Raw genomic sequence first — 17,794 nt, forward strand, 5'->3', positions numbered from 1 at the left:
CACAGGTCCATCAGTGTGACGTAATTACCAAAGCCTGGAGAGTTTGTATGCAATTAAAATGCACATAAGGCCAAAATAAATAATAAAGAATGGTCATTTGCTGATTGATTTGCACGCAACGACATTGTGGTCCTCACTGAACTATAAATTGACATTTAATCTAATAAAGACCTCTGTGTGTCATATTAACCTGTTTGCCTAACCACTGCTGGTTGATTTGGGGCTAGTTTTATGTATAGTTATCTACTAAAAGAGCAATTCACCTCTGTTTTAATACAATGACACTTTTTTCAGTGCTTTGAGCAGCACAAACGTAATTCAGCTAACCTCCATAGCACTGGCTAGGAGACAAGAATCTCAGCGACAGGAATATTAAAAAAAACATGATTTAATAAAATCAGTCCGATATCAGCTGATTTGTAGTTTGAGTAGCCTGGCTCTTTAAATGTTTCCATGTAGAATATTTTTACAGTGTTAGAACCAAAACCAAAACTGTTCGCTGAAACACAAAATTCAAACCTCTTTGAAGCAGCTGCCCGGTTCCTCTGCGGCAGCATGTGTTGTCTTCTTTATCTGTGTGGGCCGGGTGTAATCTGCAGTTCCGTAAACAGGTGTTACTTTCCCTAAATAGTTTTTTATTTCAGCTATAAGATAGGAAACTGAGTTTGGAGAAATCGTCTTGGGAGGGCTGCAGAGAGGAGAGCCTGGATGTACTGGATGGATTCAGGAGGCGACTGTTTATTTGGATATGGTGACTTTGTTATTGGAGGGAGATCAGAGTGTCGTGTGGATCCCTGCCTGTGTTTTCCCAACACGTCTCATGTCTGCTACTCAGACTGGGATACCACAGGGATCCGGCTGTAGCCTCAGCGCCACCCGTGGCCTTAAAGCTCCAGCAGCCATCTTCCCCCCAATCCACGCTTAAAGCCCCAAAGTCTTGTGAGACAGTATTGAAAAAGGAAGGCAGAAAACACATACATCATACAGCAATATTGTTCAAGTCCTGCCCGGTCCATACTTTAAAAAAAAAAAAAAATTTTATGTTGTGTGTTTCCTTGTGCTGTTTTTCCTCTTACTTACCTATCAGGCGCTTAAAGAGTAAAGTCCAAGTTTCTACATGTTGCTGATTTGGAGGAAGACGCTGCCCTCCTGTTTGCTCTGCAAATGACTTGATAAAAAGTGTGCTCGTGCATTGCCAAGTGCAAAGTGGAAAAGGAATGTGAATGTGGAAAATTATGCAATTTGCTGAAGGACGGCACATTAGAAAGTTTGATCTTATCATCAAGACAGATAACCCGTGTCCTCCCTTTGCTGAATCAACATGACTGAATCACAGAATGCTGTAAGCAGCATTCAGAGCAGTGCCTTTCTTCAGAAAGCTCCCTCTAGTTTTAAAATGAGCTTGTTTCATTGTTTTTAATGAGGAGCACCTGCAGGGCTGCGGTGTGTGAGCTGGAAGAGGCCTGGATGTTTAATGATCATTCCACATCTGAGGGAGGGTAGGGCTCAGTGGGGCTCTAAAGGGGGAAATTCTCCCTGAAACTGAACTGTTTTTTGGCATAAAGTGCTCTGGCTTGTTACCTAGCATGCCATATTAAACCTGCCAACTACACATTCCTTTTTCACAGCAGTGATTTGGGCTAGTCACATAAGGTGTTACTGATAACTTCAGTGATGACTCTGTAGTTGTTACTCTTAAATGGAATGGACCAATCAGTAATGTTATCAGTTACACATGTATTTGTCAAAACAACAACAAAAAAAACAAAACAAAAGTCAGCGATTGTTATTGAGAGATGCAGTAAAGGCACACATAGCTAATTTAGTGGGATCTTTGAGTAGTGGTACATTATGCTTTTTAAAAATTAGTGAGGTGGTATTTGTTAGTGTCATATTTAGATTTAGTCGGTTTCAGGGTTGTTCGGACACGGGGGGCAAATTCCCGTTTTCAGCGTGGGGATTTATTTGACCAGCTAATGTTACTGAAGTAAGAGGTGAAGCGCTTTGTTTTTCTTTCCACTTATTTATCTGAATCGGAGCAGGAAGCTTTGAATACATACCGTAACCTGACCGGATATGTGGGAATGAGCCAGAGAGGGAATTTCCTTGTGTGTTTGTCTGAAAAATCCAGGATCGTTTACCAAATGTGTAGCTATGACCAAGGGATCATTTTTTAAGCATCACAGCAAAGGGACTGTCTGTGATGGTTAGCTGGTATCACATCATGGTAGTGAGTAGGAGCTGTTTTGGCGTGTACGTATGCGTTCCTCGCTAGGTCATAACGCAGGCGCTCCCATATTATCTTACATATTTGCTACATGATCCTCTTGGTCTGCTGTTCCTGACCGAACCCTACTTACACCATCAGCATGGGGTATTCCACCACAGTATAACAAATGAGGAACCATTTATTTATGACCTGAGAGAGAGAGAGAGAGATATCATTGATTATGAACTGTTCATTGCTTTCTGCCTGATAATGTGATGGAGCAGCATGTTTATCATGTGAAGCAGAATTCCAGGTGGGAAAGTTCAAAATACATCTAACTCCCCCCCGGTGGGCTTCAACTGAGTGTGTGTATCATAAGATAATCTCCTGATGCACACACACGCACACACACACATGTTTGTAGCATTGCTTCTTGGACACAAGAACACCCTCCTAAACACAGAGCATGGTGTTGTATATTGACAAAGACTGTAAGTCTTCCAGAGGTCTTTACAGATGGACGTATGCCTGGCAGAGGGGGTAATGATGGGTCTATAGATCAGCAGACAGTCAGGCCTTTTGAGGACTGCTGCACACTGCCTGGAGGTAGAAACACAGCAGGCCCTTGTTTCTCTCTTAGGTCCTCACAGATTGGTGCTTTGGAGTAGGAGGGACATGGCAACAGCTAATCTGGAAAACCAACATCTGGACAGTGTAAACTGGAAAATAGCATTCTCTGGCAGCAACAGTGAAAGACAAATGAGCAAATTAAATATGGACAAGCTGGATAAAAGGCGCTGATGACATGATAACAACAACAAGCTCTTGCTTGAAAAATGGCAGTATAAAGAAAGGGGAGGCATAATTGTGTCGGTAAAAGTGGACATTTTTTCCTTTGACCTCAGTTTTGCCAAACCCTTGAAACTCCCGATTTCTGCAAACGTATGCAGAATGCTGAGTAAAACATTGCAGCTTAAGTATCACATCCTCAGTACAAAAAGATAAGTGAACTCTCTCCACTTTTCACAGCTGTATGCCTCTAAAGGAGAGCAATATACTGCTAACAAACTTTAATTAAAAAGAAACTGCTAAACTCATAAACAATCCGTTCAAGCTTTACAGACTTTTATTTAGCATTCCTTTGTTTTAATGGCAGTTCTACATGTTCTGCATAAAGTTTTTCAAATGGTCATTTTCTCATAACTTTATAGTTTAAATTGTTGTTTCAGATTATTTTAGGTGGCTGATGAAGGTGTCCCACAAGGTTCAGTAATGAGCCCCCTGCTGTTTTTGGTCTCCAAAAAAATGTTTAGTCAGAAATTTAAAATAACCTCTTTTTTTTTTAAATCATTCTGTTTATTAGATTTTATGGAAAATTATACTAAAGACATCAAGAGTCAAAATGATGATAACAAATGAATAGACAATCAACTTTAAAATAACCCTTTTTTGTACCGAGTATACAAAAGGAAATATTTTAAGCAGTAGTTCTACCTCAAAGCTTTTTAAAGTTAGAGTCTGCTTTTGGTGACTAACTCAACATTCCCATTAGTTTGAAGAGGAGGTATCTGGGTATACTGGGATTGACAATAACCATGACATTAAATCATGAAGTAGAATTCCAAGCTATTCTAAAGGGGACCAAGCAGCCACACTCATTTTGGACTCAAAGCTACACCAACCTAATGGAAGTATTCAGACACAATGCACACCTGTTCATCTGCTCATTAAAGCAAATCACTAAGCAGCCAATCACATGGCAGCAACCCAGTGCATTTAAGCATGTAGACATGGTCAAGATGACCGGCTGAAGTTCAAAACAAGCATCAGAATGAGAAAGAACTGCGATTCAAGTGATTTTAAATGTGGCGTAGTTGTTGGTGGCAGACGGCTGGTTTGAGTATTTCAGAAACTGCTGGCCTACTGGGATTTTTCCATTTTCCCACAATCTCCAGGGTTTACAGAGAATGGTCTGAAACTTAAACTTGGTCTTGAACTTGACATTGAGTTCACTTTACTCAAATGGCCTCCATAGGCACCTGCTCTCAATCTAATAGATCACCTTTGGGATATGATGAGAGAGATTTGCATCATGGATGTGGAGCCAACAAATCCGATGCTATCATGTCAGCATGAACCAAAATCTCTCCATCACCTTGTTGAATCTATGCCATGAAGAACTAAAGTAGTTCTAATGCAAAAATGGTACATTAGGTATAACCCAGTACCAGAAAGATGTACCTAATAAAGTGTCCCGTGAGGTCAGATCTCAAGCAAGCATCTTTATGCAACTCACACACAAACCTACAATGACTAAGCAAAGAGCATTGTGTGGCTGCACTTACGCAGTTTGTGCTGTGAAGTTTCTGAAAAGAAATGCAATCAATGAGGTAAAGAATTCTGTTTTCTTGGCTAAATAGCAGATTGTGTGAAAAAAACTGTCGTGTTTAAAACACGAAAAGCCTTCAAATGTACTGTCCATCATGTGACTGCAGTAAACTGCTGCGCTCATCTTTCATTTCCTGTCCACAGATGAAACACGTGGAGGAGCGTTTTGGAAAAGACACCAATAAAGAAGTTCTGCTCATGTGCATCGGCATAACGTCCTGCATCGGCCGACTGATCTTCGGCATAGTGGCAGATTACATTAGTGGAGTCAACAAAGTGTTCCTGCAAGTGAGTATGTGGGTCTCAGCAGTTATCTGAGCAAATTTACATTTTCTGAATACAGAAGCTCTAACCACTAAAAATTCTCTGAAACAGCATTTTAGTGATGGTGTGAGGATCATACCATCATGAGACATTTAACTTTATGGCGGTTAAAGGTCTCAACATCCTCTTAAATAAGTTATTATTTAACAAAATTGCTAGTTTTGCTTAAATCATCATATTTTCAATTTTTGGTTCAGTTTTTTTGTCTCTTCTAAAAAAAAAATGACTTAGGCCATTATTTTAAGAGGGTGACCAAAATTAGGGATAAAGATTTTAACATTAACATGTGTAACTATTTCAGAAAAGGAAATGTGTGAGCATGATTAAAACAAAAGCAAACTTAGGGTTTTCTTGGTGATTTTTCATCCAATATGAATACATAGAGAGCATGAAACCACAAAGCTGACAAGAAAAAAATCTGCCTACTAGGTGGCTTCCTTCGTTGTCATCGGCCTCATGTCCATGATGATCCCTGTGTGCCATGTGTTCGGTGGGCTTATCGCTGTGTGCCTGCTGATGGGACTGTTTGACGGCTGCTTCATCTGCATCATGGCGCCTATCGCCTTTGAGCTGGTTGGAGCCAAAGATGTGTCCCAGGCCATTGGCTTCCTGCTGGGCCTGATGTCCGTGCCCATGACTGTGGGGCCCCCTATTGCAGGTAAAGCAGGAATAAAGTTTGTGAACGTGCTCCGTCAGCCCCTGAATATAAAACGTGTGCTCACATTATAATGATGATATAATAATATGGCAGTTTAGTCAGTTTGGAGTCTTTTTACCAGGTCTTAACTAGGTTTAAAAATTTAGCAGATTTTCTTCCCCCACTTGTTTTTACTTTTAGTCATATATTTTAGTAATGTGGTTATCAATTTTGTCATTTTTTCCAGTAAGATCAGTCTTTCCATAATTTTTTGTAAAGATCCTTAATAATTTCAAGCAAGTCCAAAGATCTACAGCTGGAGCAGTTTGTTATCTGTTGGTGCAACAATCTATGATAAACCTACTTTATTAACGTACTGTTTATCATGGGTATAGAAGGGGTCATTTTTTAATAATTATACTGAAAATGATGTCAGCCAGAAGTATTCATTGAGCATTCTCATTAAGCCTTTAGTAACGATCCACAGATTTCACTCAGATATTCCTGGGTGTTTTGCCCATTTTAGTGTTAATCATGGCACGTTTTTACTGCTCAGCCTAAAAAGGCTGATTGGGTACTGCCGTCACCCACTCAACTTTCAACTCTGTGAACACGTTAACTTGATAACCTAGGATTTTCAGATTGCTACCACAGATGCATCTACTAAAAATCGTGCACGAGTTAGTTCTTATAATTATGCCAATCACAGAAAGTGACAGTATTCTCAGTGGTTTATTTTTATTATGATTTTAGCATTTCTTATTCCTGGTTCTTACTTAGCCATTTGCTTTTGAATTGATATGATGAATAAAGCCACTGGGGCTCATGTGCAGCCCCATTAGGATCCACAGAAACCTGGTAATTATCTGCTCTAGAACTTGTACTTCTGGGGGATTTGAGCCAGCTAAAGGTTCTGCTGCCAGGAAGCTCAGTGGTATCACTGGTGGCCGACAGTATTTTTGATCCTGAATTTTCAGAGTGGAAATTAGTAACACAAATAAGCCGTTAGCCACAACATTAAAGCAACACACAGGTAAAGTAACTTCTTACACTGGTACTTGTTAAGGATAAGATTTGTTAAGTCTGGTTTATGCTCATCGTTGTCATCCTTCTGAACGATGGCATGTACCAGAAATGATGTCACAACACTTTGGCTGTATTTACGTGATGTGGAGAGTAAACAGCATGGAGGATTTCAGGCTGCTAACAATATATGCTAATGAGATGCAACCTCTTTCTCGTGCCTGATTGGCTTAGCCTAATCATGTGATCATATTGTGCTGTGTGATTTTGATATACCTGCTGGCCCATCTTGTACAAGAAGCTAATGCCCCACAAATTGGTTAAAGCCTTAATGCTGTTATTCTTTGATAGAAAGATGTCAGAACACAGTGCATCACAGCTTGCTGTGTATGAGATTGTAGCTGCAAGACCGGTCAGAGTTCCCACTACAGATCCCTGTCCACAAGTTTACAGTGAGTGTCAGAACTGGATCATGGAGCAGTGGAAGAAGCTGGCTTGGTCTAATGAATCATGCTTTCTTTAACATCACATGAGTGCCTGAGCGCACTTATCTACAGAACACAGGAAAGAGATGGCAGCAGTGTGCATTATCAGAAAAAGGGCAAGTCAACAGAGGAAGTGGGATTTGTCAGCCAGTGTTCTGCTGGAAACATTCATGTGAGTGTTACTTTGACAAGCACAGCCCACCTTAACATTGCTGGAGACCAAAAACATCCCTTCATGGCAGTAGCATTCCCTGATATCAGCAGCCCCTTTAGGAGCATAATGCCCCCTGCCACACTATTAAAATGGGCTGGAATAATTAGGAACATGGCAAATAGTTCACAGTCTTCAAATTTCCCAGATCTTAATCAGAACAAGCATGTGTAGGATATGCTGGAAGAACAAGTCCCATCCATGAAGGCACCACCTCGTACAAGGATAAAGGATCTGCTGCAGATGTATCAGTCACTGATGCCTGATGTTTATGCCCCTATAGGTCTGAGCTGTTTTGGCATCATGACAGGGAATCTACACAATATTAGGCAGGTGATTTTAATGTTGGCTAATCAGTGAGTGTATACTAAAAGCTGTTTCTAGCCAAAGCTGTTTACATATGCCGTGGATCTGGAAAAAGGCAAAACATTTTCAATACTGGAATGCAAAGTCAGAGGTTCATAGGTTTACAACAATATGAGCATGTGCATTAAACCATGTGAGCTTCATGTGGAAAGTGCTGCCTGGAAGACAAGGAATTCATTTTGATTAGAATGAGACACTGTGTGTGTGTGTGTGTGTGTGTGTGTGTGTGTGTGTGTGTGTGTGTGTGTGTGTGTGTGTGTGTGTGTGTGTGTGTGTGTGTGTGTGTGTCCGTTCACTGAACTTGTTGGGCTGCCTCTCCCCAAAGGTCACAGGCTAAGTGTTGCTTAAGCAGCTTCATCCTCATTAAGAATATTTACATGCATAAAGAAACTGAAAGAACTAAGTTATGCAGGAAATCGGCAATATCCAGCAGACAAAAGTTAATGACATGCAACATGGGGAGTGAAAAAAGAGTGGCGTGCCTAGGCTCATCTGATCAAGCTCTGGGTATAAACTTCATGAAGAAAGGAAGTTTACAGTCCAGTTGTAAAATCAGAGAGGGTATTAGTCTCAGGTTCCACAGGAGAAGGGCCTGATAGCTGGAAGCTCTGCCTCCCGTTCTACTTTTAGAAACTCTAGGAACTCTTAAGTAAGCCTGCAGTCTGAGGTTGCTCTGTTAGGATAATATGATACTATAAGGTCTTTAAGATAAGATGAGGCCTGATTACTCAAAACCTTGTATATGAGGAGAAGAATTTTAAATTCAATTCTGGATCTAACAGGGAGCCAATGAAGAGAAGCCAGTGTGGGAGAAATCTGCTCTCTCTTTCTAGTCCCTGTCAGTACTCTAGCTGCAGCATTTTGGATCAGCTGAAGGCTTTTCAGGGAGCTTTTAGGACAGCCTGATAATAATGAAATACAATAGTCCAGCCTAGAAGTAATAAATGCATGAATTAGCTTTTCAGCATCACTCTACACAAAGTTTGAGTAGACCAATACAACACTACCCTTACGAAAATCCACTGTGGTTAACTATGGTTTTTATGCAGTAACCATGGTTTTACCATGGTTTTACCATGGTAAGTTTAGTGACACAATAAGCTGACATGAGTGTCATGGTTCCAGACCCTTTGCCCAGTGTTTTGTGTTTTTTGAGGTTGAGGTTGAGGTTGTTGTTGTTAAATTCCTTCAGTCATGTTAGTTTTTATGATTTAGATTCTGAGGTTATTGTAGGTTATGAAGTTTTGAATGTTTCTTTAGTGTTTCAGTTCGGAGTTTCTACTTCTGTTTCAGTGGTCAAGTCTACGTTTCTGTTTCCCTGTTTACACACTTCCTGTTTTACTTTGCCAGTCTCTTGTTCCGTGTGCTTTGTGTTCAGTTTTACTTCCCTTCCCTTGTCTGTTTCCACTCTCCCCTCGTTACCTCTTGTGTATATATACATTGTCTCTGTGTTCTTCAGTTCTTTGTTGCGTCATTTGTTGTCAGTGGCCTCCTGCCTGCTTTGTGTTATCTGTATTCCTTATTTCCTAGTGATTCCTGAGTTTATGTTTTCTTGGCACACAACCAGCACAATACACATTTAGTTTGTGTCCTGAGCAGACCAGGAAATAAACCTGAGTGTTCCAGTTAAGTTCTGTTCTGCCAGTCCTGCTTTGGGGTCCAAATTCCTGCCTGACACACAGCGTTATGACAGTGAGGCCTAGCAGACTGCTGCCAGCTTTAGCTGTTTGTGTTGGACCACCTGTCAATCAAAGCAGCAGTACCCAAACTTTAAGCCTTATCTAAATCCAGTTGGAGTTTTAAAAAATGGAGTTAAAAAACATCCAGTGTGCAGCTGTTATATACGGGGAACCTATCCAAAGAGATAGTTGGACATTTTAGCATGGGAGTCTATGGGGATTGACTCACTTTTAGAGCCTGCCTCAAGTGGCCATTAGGAGAACTGCAATTTCCCCACTTAATTTTTCAGCCATGGAGATTCCTATTTGGTGAGAACTGGCATTAAACCTGTAGCTTAAAATTAGAATGTGGATCATACAGACCAATATCAGTTTTGAACATAGATTACAGATTATTTACTTCTATCATGGCCAGCAGACTGGAAAAGCTCATGCCTAAATTGATACACAATGATCAGACAGGCTTCATACGAGATTGTCAAACGCAGGACAATATACAACGAACATTACAAATTATTAGTCACATTCAATAAAATAAAATAGCAGCAATGGTAATTAGTATAGATGCAGAAAAGGCATTCGACTCAGCGACTCTATCGAATACTACATAGATTTGGGCTACATGAAACAATAATTAAAACAATACAGGCATTATATAGCGAACCCACAGCTAGAGTTAAAGTTAATGGCGGTCTATCAGATAGTTTTGTGTTGGAAAGAGGCACAAGGCAGGGCTGTGCATGCTCACCACTTTTATTTGCATTATATCTGGAACCATTAGCTCAATATATAAGACAAAATAAAGAAATAAAGGGCATCAACATCCATGGGAGAGAGAGCATAAATTAGCCTGCTATGCAGATGATATTTTAGTCTTTTTGGGTCAACCAACAAGCTCTCTACCTAAATTAATGCTATTGTTTGAATATTTTGGCCACTTATCAGGATATAAAATTAATATAAGTAAAACACAGCTGCTTAAATACAACTATACCCCACCAGAAGAAATAAGGAAAAGATATCAATTAGCATGGGAAACAGAATTTCTTAAATATTTGGGAATTGTAATATCAAAAAATCTCACAGAGCTATTTGAACGTAATTATTCACCAGTACAAAAGAAAATTAAAGACGATATAACAAGATGGAATTTAATCCCATATCTAAGCTTTAGTTCAAGAATAGTGTCTATAAAAATGAGTATTCTCCCCAAACTAATATACTTATTCCAAACCTTGCCAATACAAATAGACCAAAAACAATTCAATGAATGGGACAAACTCCTGTCCAGATACATATGGCAGGGAAAAAAGGCTAGGAGCTGATTTAAAACTTTACAGCTGGAAAAAAGGAAGGGAGGGTGGGGCCTTCCCTCTCTCAGGGATTACTATTGGGCAGCACAATTAAGACCAATGATATAGTGGAAAAGCATTGAAGAAGGCCTGACTCCAATTCCCATAGAAGCACTTATAGCGGATAGCAATTTACAAAGCTTCATAAAAAATATAGAAAACCCATGGATCAAGCAGACCCTTAAAATATGGAAGACCATAAAAACAAAATTCAAATTAGAAGAAGATATAGTGATTCTTAAGTGGTGCGCATATGATACACAGTTTACACCAAATAAGTTAGAAACAAGATTTAAGGAATGGACATATAAAGGACTAACAGCGTTATGCAAGATAATGAAGGGAAATACACTATTAAGTTTTGAAATACTTAAAGAAAAATACTCATTAGAAACACAGGATTTCTACTGCTACCTACAGATGAGACACTTTGTCAGTGAAAAAATAAAAAGGATATCAGAATCAAGCAAACAGCTGTTTAAAAGAGCATATAATTCAAACAAAGACAGAGGTATTATTTCAGGTTTATATAAAGGGCTTAGGAACATGAAAACACATTCGACCATCTATATAAAAACAAAATGGGAAATAGAGGGAGAATTAAATATAACGGAGGAAGAATGGATAACAATCTGGGAGTACCAATGGAAATGCAGCAGCTCACTAAGTTGGAGGGAGTTTGGCTGGAAAAGCCTGATTAGATACTTTATCACACCTTACCAGAAATCTCAGTACAAAGGTAGCTCTCTGTAACTCTCTAGCTTGTTGGAGAAATTGTGGAAGCATGAATGCTAATCATTATCACATATTTTGGGATTGTCAGACAATTAAAATGTACTAGAAGGGAATACATAATGCAATACGAGACATTTTAGGTAGTCATCTGCCGTTGGAGAGCAAAGTTCTTTTCTTTGGACTGGTGCCCGAAGAATGGCCGAAAAGAGACAAATATCTGTTTAATATCCCACTAGTGGCTGGTAAAAAGGCTATTACCAAGAAATGGCTCACTGAGGAAAGCCCAACTTTGAATATGTGGATGGACATTATAATGGACATATACAGGATGGAGAGAATAACTGCAGAAATAAATCCTAAGACAGATCTATTTGATTCACGATGGGAGAAATGGATAGACTATATAATATCACGCAGGCCTGATACTACTTTGGTTAACTTTATTTAATGCATGATTCACAAAAACAACCACCCCCTCTCCTCATGCCTTCATGTTCTTGATAGTTCATTGTACTATTACCTTTTTTGTAGTTCTGGGTTTTTTTAAATTTTAATTCTATCATTACTTTCCCCAAAAAACGGGACATTCAGACAGATACGTGGCAATATGGTTGGAAATAGATGTATATTGATTTTCTGGATGCTGAATGTCAATAAAAATACAATAAAAATACAAAAAAGCAGGAGGTTCATGACAGCTCCGTGCTGTCATGAACCTCCTGCTCCTGTAAATTTGGTGAACCATCTTGCACAGCCACAGCTAATAAACCGTGACCTCTATGAGTTATAAAGCATGTGTTTCTCTCTGTGTTTAGATGTTACACTAAACTTCCACCTTTAGGTGTGTTTTTTCTGACCCTAGTTGGAGTCATAATAACATTCCTGAGGTTTTCTTTCTTCTTCTCCCTGTATCTGGTTGCAGGTTACCTGAGGGACAAAATGGGATATTATGACATGGCCTTCTACCTGGCAGGAGTCCCCCCAATCATTGGAGGGGCCTTGCTGTGTCTGATACCTTGGGTAGAAGCCAAGCGCAAGAGAAGAGAGAAAAAGGAAGCCCTGAAAGGGGAGCAGGAGGCCACCCAGAAGATGATAGAGCATGAGAAGGCTCAAGAAGATGTGCAACACAAAGCAGGAGAGTCTGTCCTCTAAGTGTCCCCTGAAGAGACTGAGAGACACGGGGGGGTCAGACTGAGGCTCCTGCTGCTCACTGGCAGTATTAAGATACAGTGTGTACTATCTGTGTTTAACTAAAGACTGCTTTCAGTAGGAGAAAATGCCAAATCGTTGAAACATATCAGAGTCATGTGTCGAAGTACAGCTGAACATGAATGTGATCCTGAAGAAGAACTATGCATCCGACTGAACTAATCTTACATCAAGCTTGAAATTTTACATGAAAATGGGGAAAACTGGACATGTGATTTTCATCACAAGAGGAATGAGGCATGCAGTACTGTGTCTCTTCCAAGATCCACACTATCAGCAGCCATTCTCAGTGGGCTTACGCTAATCTTAACATTCACTTTTCAGCACTACCATAGTTTTAAATGTAGAATCAAAATATATTGTGTTATACAACATATATAAAAACATATTGTATTATACAACAAAGGAAGCCAGTTGCGGTGTTAATTTCACTTTTTTTGTATCAGTTCATAGTGAACCAGCCTGCCAAAGATTTCTCTTGTACCCTGTCGTCTTTATGTTCTCCAGTGTCCCTGTGTCACACAGGGACACTCATTTTTAAAGTGTGGCACAATTATAAATAGTCAGGTAATCTGTTCTAGGGATGCACTGATATCGCTATCGATGTTGGTCGGTATTGGCTCTGTTGAACGATATCAGCATTTTGGCAAATAAAGTGGCATGTGCTGATGTCAGTGGCCGATATTTATTTGTTAAATCACATCAGTTTTGTCCTGGCTAAAGTTTAACTAGAGCTGAAAACAAATAAAAAGATTTATTTGTTTTCCTGAACTAATTGAGAATGAAATAAAAAGATAAAAAGACTAAAATATTCTGGTATCTGCAGTCTACCAAAGTGTTAAAACATCGATATCGGTATCAGTGTCAGTACCAATATCAGTATTGCCATTGATATTTGTACTGGTACTGGTATTGGTCCATTTGGCAGTCGGTGCATCCCTAATCAATGATTTGTATTTTAAAGGGACACAGTAACTATCTCTTCAGAGAAGTGCTCTGGGGTTTTGTTTTCGACTCTGGAATCTGAGCTGTAACGGTGCTTATAAGGATGCAGCTTTCAGAAGCACAATGAGGTATATCCTGTCAGGAATGCTGACTCAGCCTCTCTTCCCAGGCTGGATCCAGGAAATCAGATCATTTAAAGACTGGACAGTACGCAGGGTGGCTTAACCCACCAAGCAGAGCTACGCACCTAAAGGCTCCATGTTAAACACGCTGAGCCTGCATGCACTTCATGTACTATATAAAGTGAAATGATAGAGTCCTTATGGAAATGCCTTTATTATTATCCACTCTTGATCCCATGCTGTGGAGGATCCCAGAGTTTCTTAATTCACTTTATGTTGCAAAGTGTATCATTCTAAAATTATTACTCTTAGATTATTAATGATTACATTATACAAACATAAAAGAATGGGGGTGATGTGGAGAGGGTGGGTTCTGTAGAGCCCCCTGGAGCTGCACCATGAGTCAATCTGGACTGTGACTGATTCAAAGAGGCTGCTTGGAATCAAACGTCCTCCATGTTTTTGGTTGATATAGCTGGTGGGGTTGAACATGCTGGGCAGCAGCAGCACTGACATGTCAGAGGGAGAGGTGGGAAATTTAAATAGAATGCCATGTGGAGAGGATGAATTTGGTGTATGACGTTCAGACGGCGAGGCGTGTTATGTCTGCCGTCTCCATGAACTAGCCCTTTAAGAGTAAAGATGAAGGAACCGTTTGCTGTCTGCCCAGAATTTCACAATCGATGCATCCCTAATATTAACTGCTGATACTGCTGACATTACCCACTAGGTCACTGGCCAGGTTAGGGTTATCGGCAGGCTTGGGTTTTGTTTTAGCAACATGTTAAATAGAAACTAGAACATGTTACCTTTTAAAAGAAGCCTCATACATATCTAACCCAAAGCCTACTGCTAATCCTACCTGGGTCACCAGTGATCTGGCACATGTTAAGATTTTAAGCAGCATTTCATTTAAAACAGCGGTGAGAACCATTTTTGTTCATTTTTCTTTATTTTTGCCAACATTTTGAGCTCATACTTTAATTGTGCAGCATTCATTTAGCTAGGACGGGAATTAACCCGGCTCAGGTCACATGACCTCTTAATAAACGGCCCAAAAATCCACAAAATGAGGTGCATTTGTGCATGTCGTCCTTCCCCTCTGTGTGATAATGCTGTGACACTTTTACCCTCTGTATGGAATCGTTTCAGAGAACCAGTCTTCTCTATTTGAACTGTGGACATGAGTGTAACTAATGATTGACTATGTGACCATCCGTTCCATCGATTTTTAACTGTGGGTCCAGTTCAGCAACCTTTACAGAAAGGTGTTTGTTTTATGATTTATTTATTTTTCACTTCTTTTGGAGATTGTCATTTGCCTAAAGCCTTAAACTAACTGACTGTGCTAAGATGAAAACCGATGAAAGTGTGTTTGCTCGCCCTCGTGCACCTCCCCAAAGCCCCCCACGTAGTGCCAGTGAACCATCTGAGCATGTCACCCATTGCTGACAGCGATGGACTGCCTCTTTGGAAAACTCAGACCCCTGGGGGGAATGGCTCGCCATCACAGAAATGCTGTGGATCAGTGGTTTTTCCTCTGCAGACCTGTGACACGCTACCTCAGATGATAGTAGAACTCTGCTCCCTGTTACCTTGTCACGGAGAATAAGTCTTATCTTTGCTCTTTAGTGAAAAATGTGCTGCCATTTTTTTATGCAAGAAGTGACTGAAACTTTGCAGCTTTTACGTAACTGTGCTTAAATCATGTGACTCTTCCTTATGATGTGCATGACTCTTTATTTTGAAGTGCCATTATAGTGCTATTCATCTGTGAGAGCCTCGAGTCATTGCTTGTTGCCATATATGAATATGAATGCTTTGTTGTATGTATTCATTGCACTCTGTTCGCGCTTGTACTTGTTTTGTTTAGCTTTTCCTTCATATGTGCCTCTTGAAATGATCAAAGGAGTGTTTTGTTTTAAATTGCATGATTTTTATTTGGTAATTTCTTTAGACCAAAATCTTTGGGACAGTCTGCCTGAGTTTACACACAGTTTTGCATTTTATTGTTTATTTGCTGGTATTTTGGGCGTCCAATCCAGCCACTGGCTTCATTCAGAGCATCTGTTTGTATCTGCTGCTTCCGTCCTGTTTCGGTCTTAATTTCCATGTATTCTCAGTTTTGATGTGCATTAACTTCAACCCCCAAAAGTGTTCTTAAATGCATTTCCTCCGTTTGCAGGATGTGTGATGAACTACAGTATATGCAATGTATGTAAACACAATCATTTTAATTATTTTGGAACAGTAAAAAGAATTTCTCTTGATTTATCTGTGTGTGGGTGTGTGGCTGGTACAGTGTGACACAGCAGAACTTTTTCATTTATGGCATCGTCAAAGCTCTGACATTCATTTAATCAGCAGCTAAAGTCAAGTGCAGTAAAACTGAATATGAAGAACAACAACATTGTATACCTTTGAACCCACTTCCTCCTAATCTTCCACTAATTAATGATCGTTATCATCTCTTGACCTGTGTGTGTGTGTGTGTGTGTGTGTGTGAAAGAGAGAGATTCCCATTATGCACTCTCTGCTTTTATTTTTCTATTTTTTGTTTGGTTTTTTTAATCTAACAAAGCAATATATTCAGTCATATTTTAATTTTAAGTGACTTGCAGTAAATGTGGGGAAAGTGTGGGTCAAAAGGTGGTGTGAAATTTTTATTTTTTATTAATTTATCCAACTTAAATACACCCCCCAGCACCAGAGCACATGAACTGGACAAGCAGCTTTGGCAGGGCATGTGGCTCGAGTCACTTTCATTAAAAAAATTAAAAGGAGCCTGTGGATTCATACTGTTACTCACGTGCAATTGCCCTTGCACTCACACTATGTTCACTATTAAAAGTCAGAACCACTGTGGAATACCAATACCACACGCAGGCACAATTGTTGCAGAGTTTTCTGTGCTCTTTATTTATTTTTGTACAGTCCTTGTTGGGCACGGTGTGCCTCGATTCTGCCTGGCACATTTAATCTGTGTTTTCAGGTGGAGCCGGCTCTCCTCGTTGCATGCTGCTCTCTGTCTGGTTCCAGCGTGCCACTGCATGAATAGGGGAAAATGATTAGGGAATATGTAAGAAGCGTTCCACACAGTCTCCCCAGCACTGCACCCTGAACCACCCTCTCTCCTCCCACAGCTGAGCCACCAACGACACCCCGCCACCACACCCACAGTACAGATGTTATAAAATAAAGTGCACAGCAGGACCTGATAAATTTACAATTACAATTACTGCAAGAGTCACTCCTATATGATTACTTCAAAGTCTACTTGTTACTTAATCCAAAACACCACAGTGAGCCACAGTGAGAGTGCTAAGCGGACTGGTTCCATCTTATCTGGTTCTACTTTACATGAGCACTTTATACAACACGCCTCATTCACAAAAGCCCTTTTTTCTACACTTAAGTGCTTTCTATCTATCGGACACAAACCTTCATACACCAGTGAACAGCTTGGGGTTCAGTATTTTGCCCAAGGACACTTTGGCATGCAGAATCAAACCAGCAACCTTTTGATTAGTAGATGACCAGCTCTACATGTCAGTATTTCAATCGCAAAAAGTTCATTTAAAGTGGAGGAATTTACTGAATAAGTGCAGTTATTCAAGTAACTGTAATTTTATAGGTTTGTGGTGCTTTTTAGCTGATAGTCGTTGTTACCGCTATTTTGGAGATTAAACACATACTTACAAATTTAAGAAAATATAGGATTTTATATACTGTAGTGCCTAAATAATATTAAATACAATACTTACATGTACTAATGCATTTAACTGAGGGCTTATGAACAAGTGTTGGACATGAACTTGAAATATTTATTGTCGAAAAAGGCATTTTAACTAGGCCTTTGCTGACAAATAACTTATCTTAAAATACGCATTTCTATCAAATGTTCTTGCTCTTTTTATTGTTTTCTTTCTTTTTTCCTTTGGTGCAAACTCTAGATGGCGCCATTTACTTTCACAACTGCAAGGCTTTCCGGAGGCCGAAGAGGCTATGCAAGAGGCTACTACTATTTCCGGTAGCCCTGGATACTTTTTTTTTAACGCGTCAGCGTAGAAGAGCCGGTGGAAACACAGAGGTCTCACTCTGCCGTGATT

General features: G+C 39.9%; 1 protein-coding gene across 1 annotated transcript in view; it reads left to right on the top strand.

The window, feature by feature from the left end:
- The window catches only part of slc16a10 (solute carrier family 16 member 10), a 42,839-nt gene extending 26,508 nt beyond the window's left edge, over nt 1–16,331 (top strand). The window contains exons 4-6 of the mRNA XM_030721372.1: nt 4,742–4,885; nt 5,351–5,579; nt 12,332–16,331. Of these exons, the coding sequence (XP_030577232.1) occupies nt 4,742–4,885; nt 5,351–5,579; nt 12,332–12,561 (603 nt within the window). The 3' untranslated portion in view covers nt 12,562–16,331. The remainder of the gene's footprint in view (nt 1–4,741; nt 4,886–5,350; nt 5,580–12,331) is intronic.
- Nucleotides 16,332–17,794: the final 1,463 nt, after the last annotated feature.

The sequence above is a fragment of the Archocentrus centrarchus genome, chromosome 24, assembly GCF_007364275.1.
Source record: "Archocentrus centrarchus isolate MPI-CPG fArcCen1 chromosome 24, fArcCen1, whole genome shotgun sequence".
NCBI classification, from domain to species: Eukaryota; Metazoa; Chordata; class Actinopteri; order Cichliformes; family Cichlidae; genus Archocentrus; species Archocentrus centrarchus.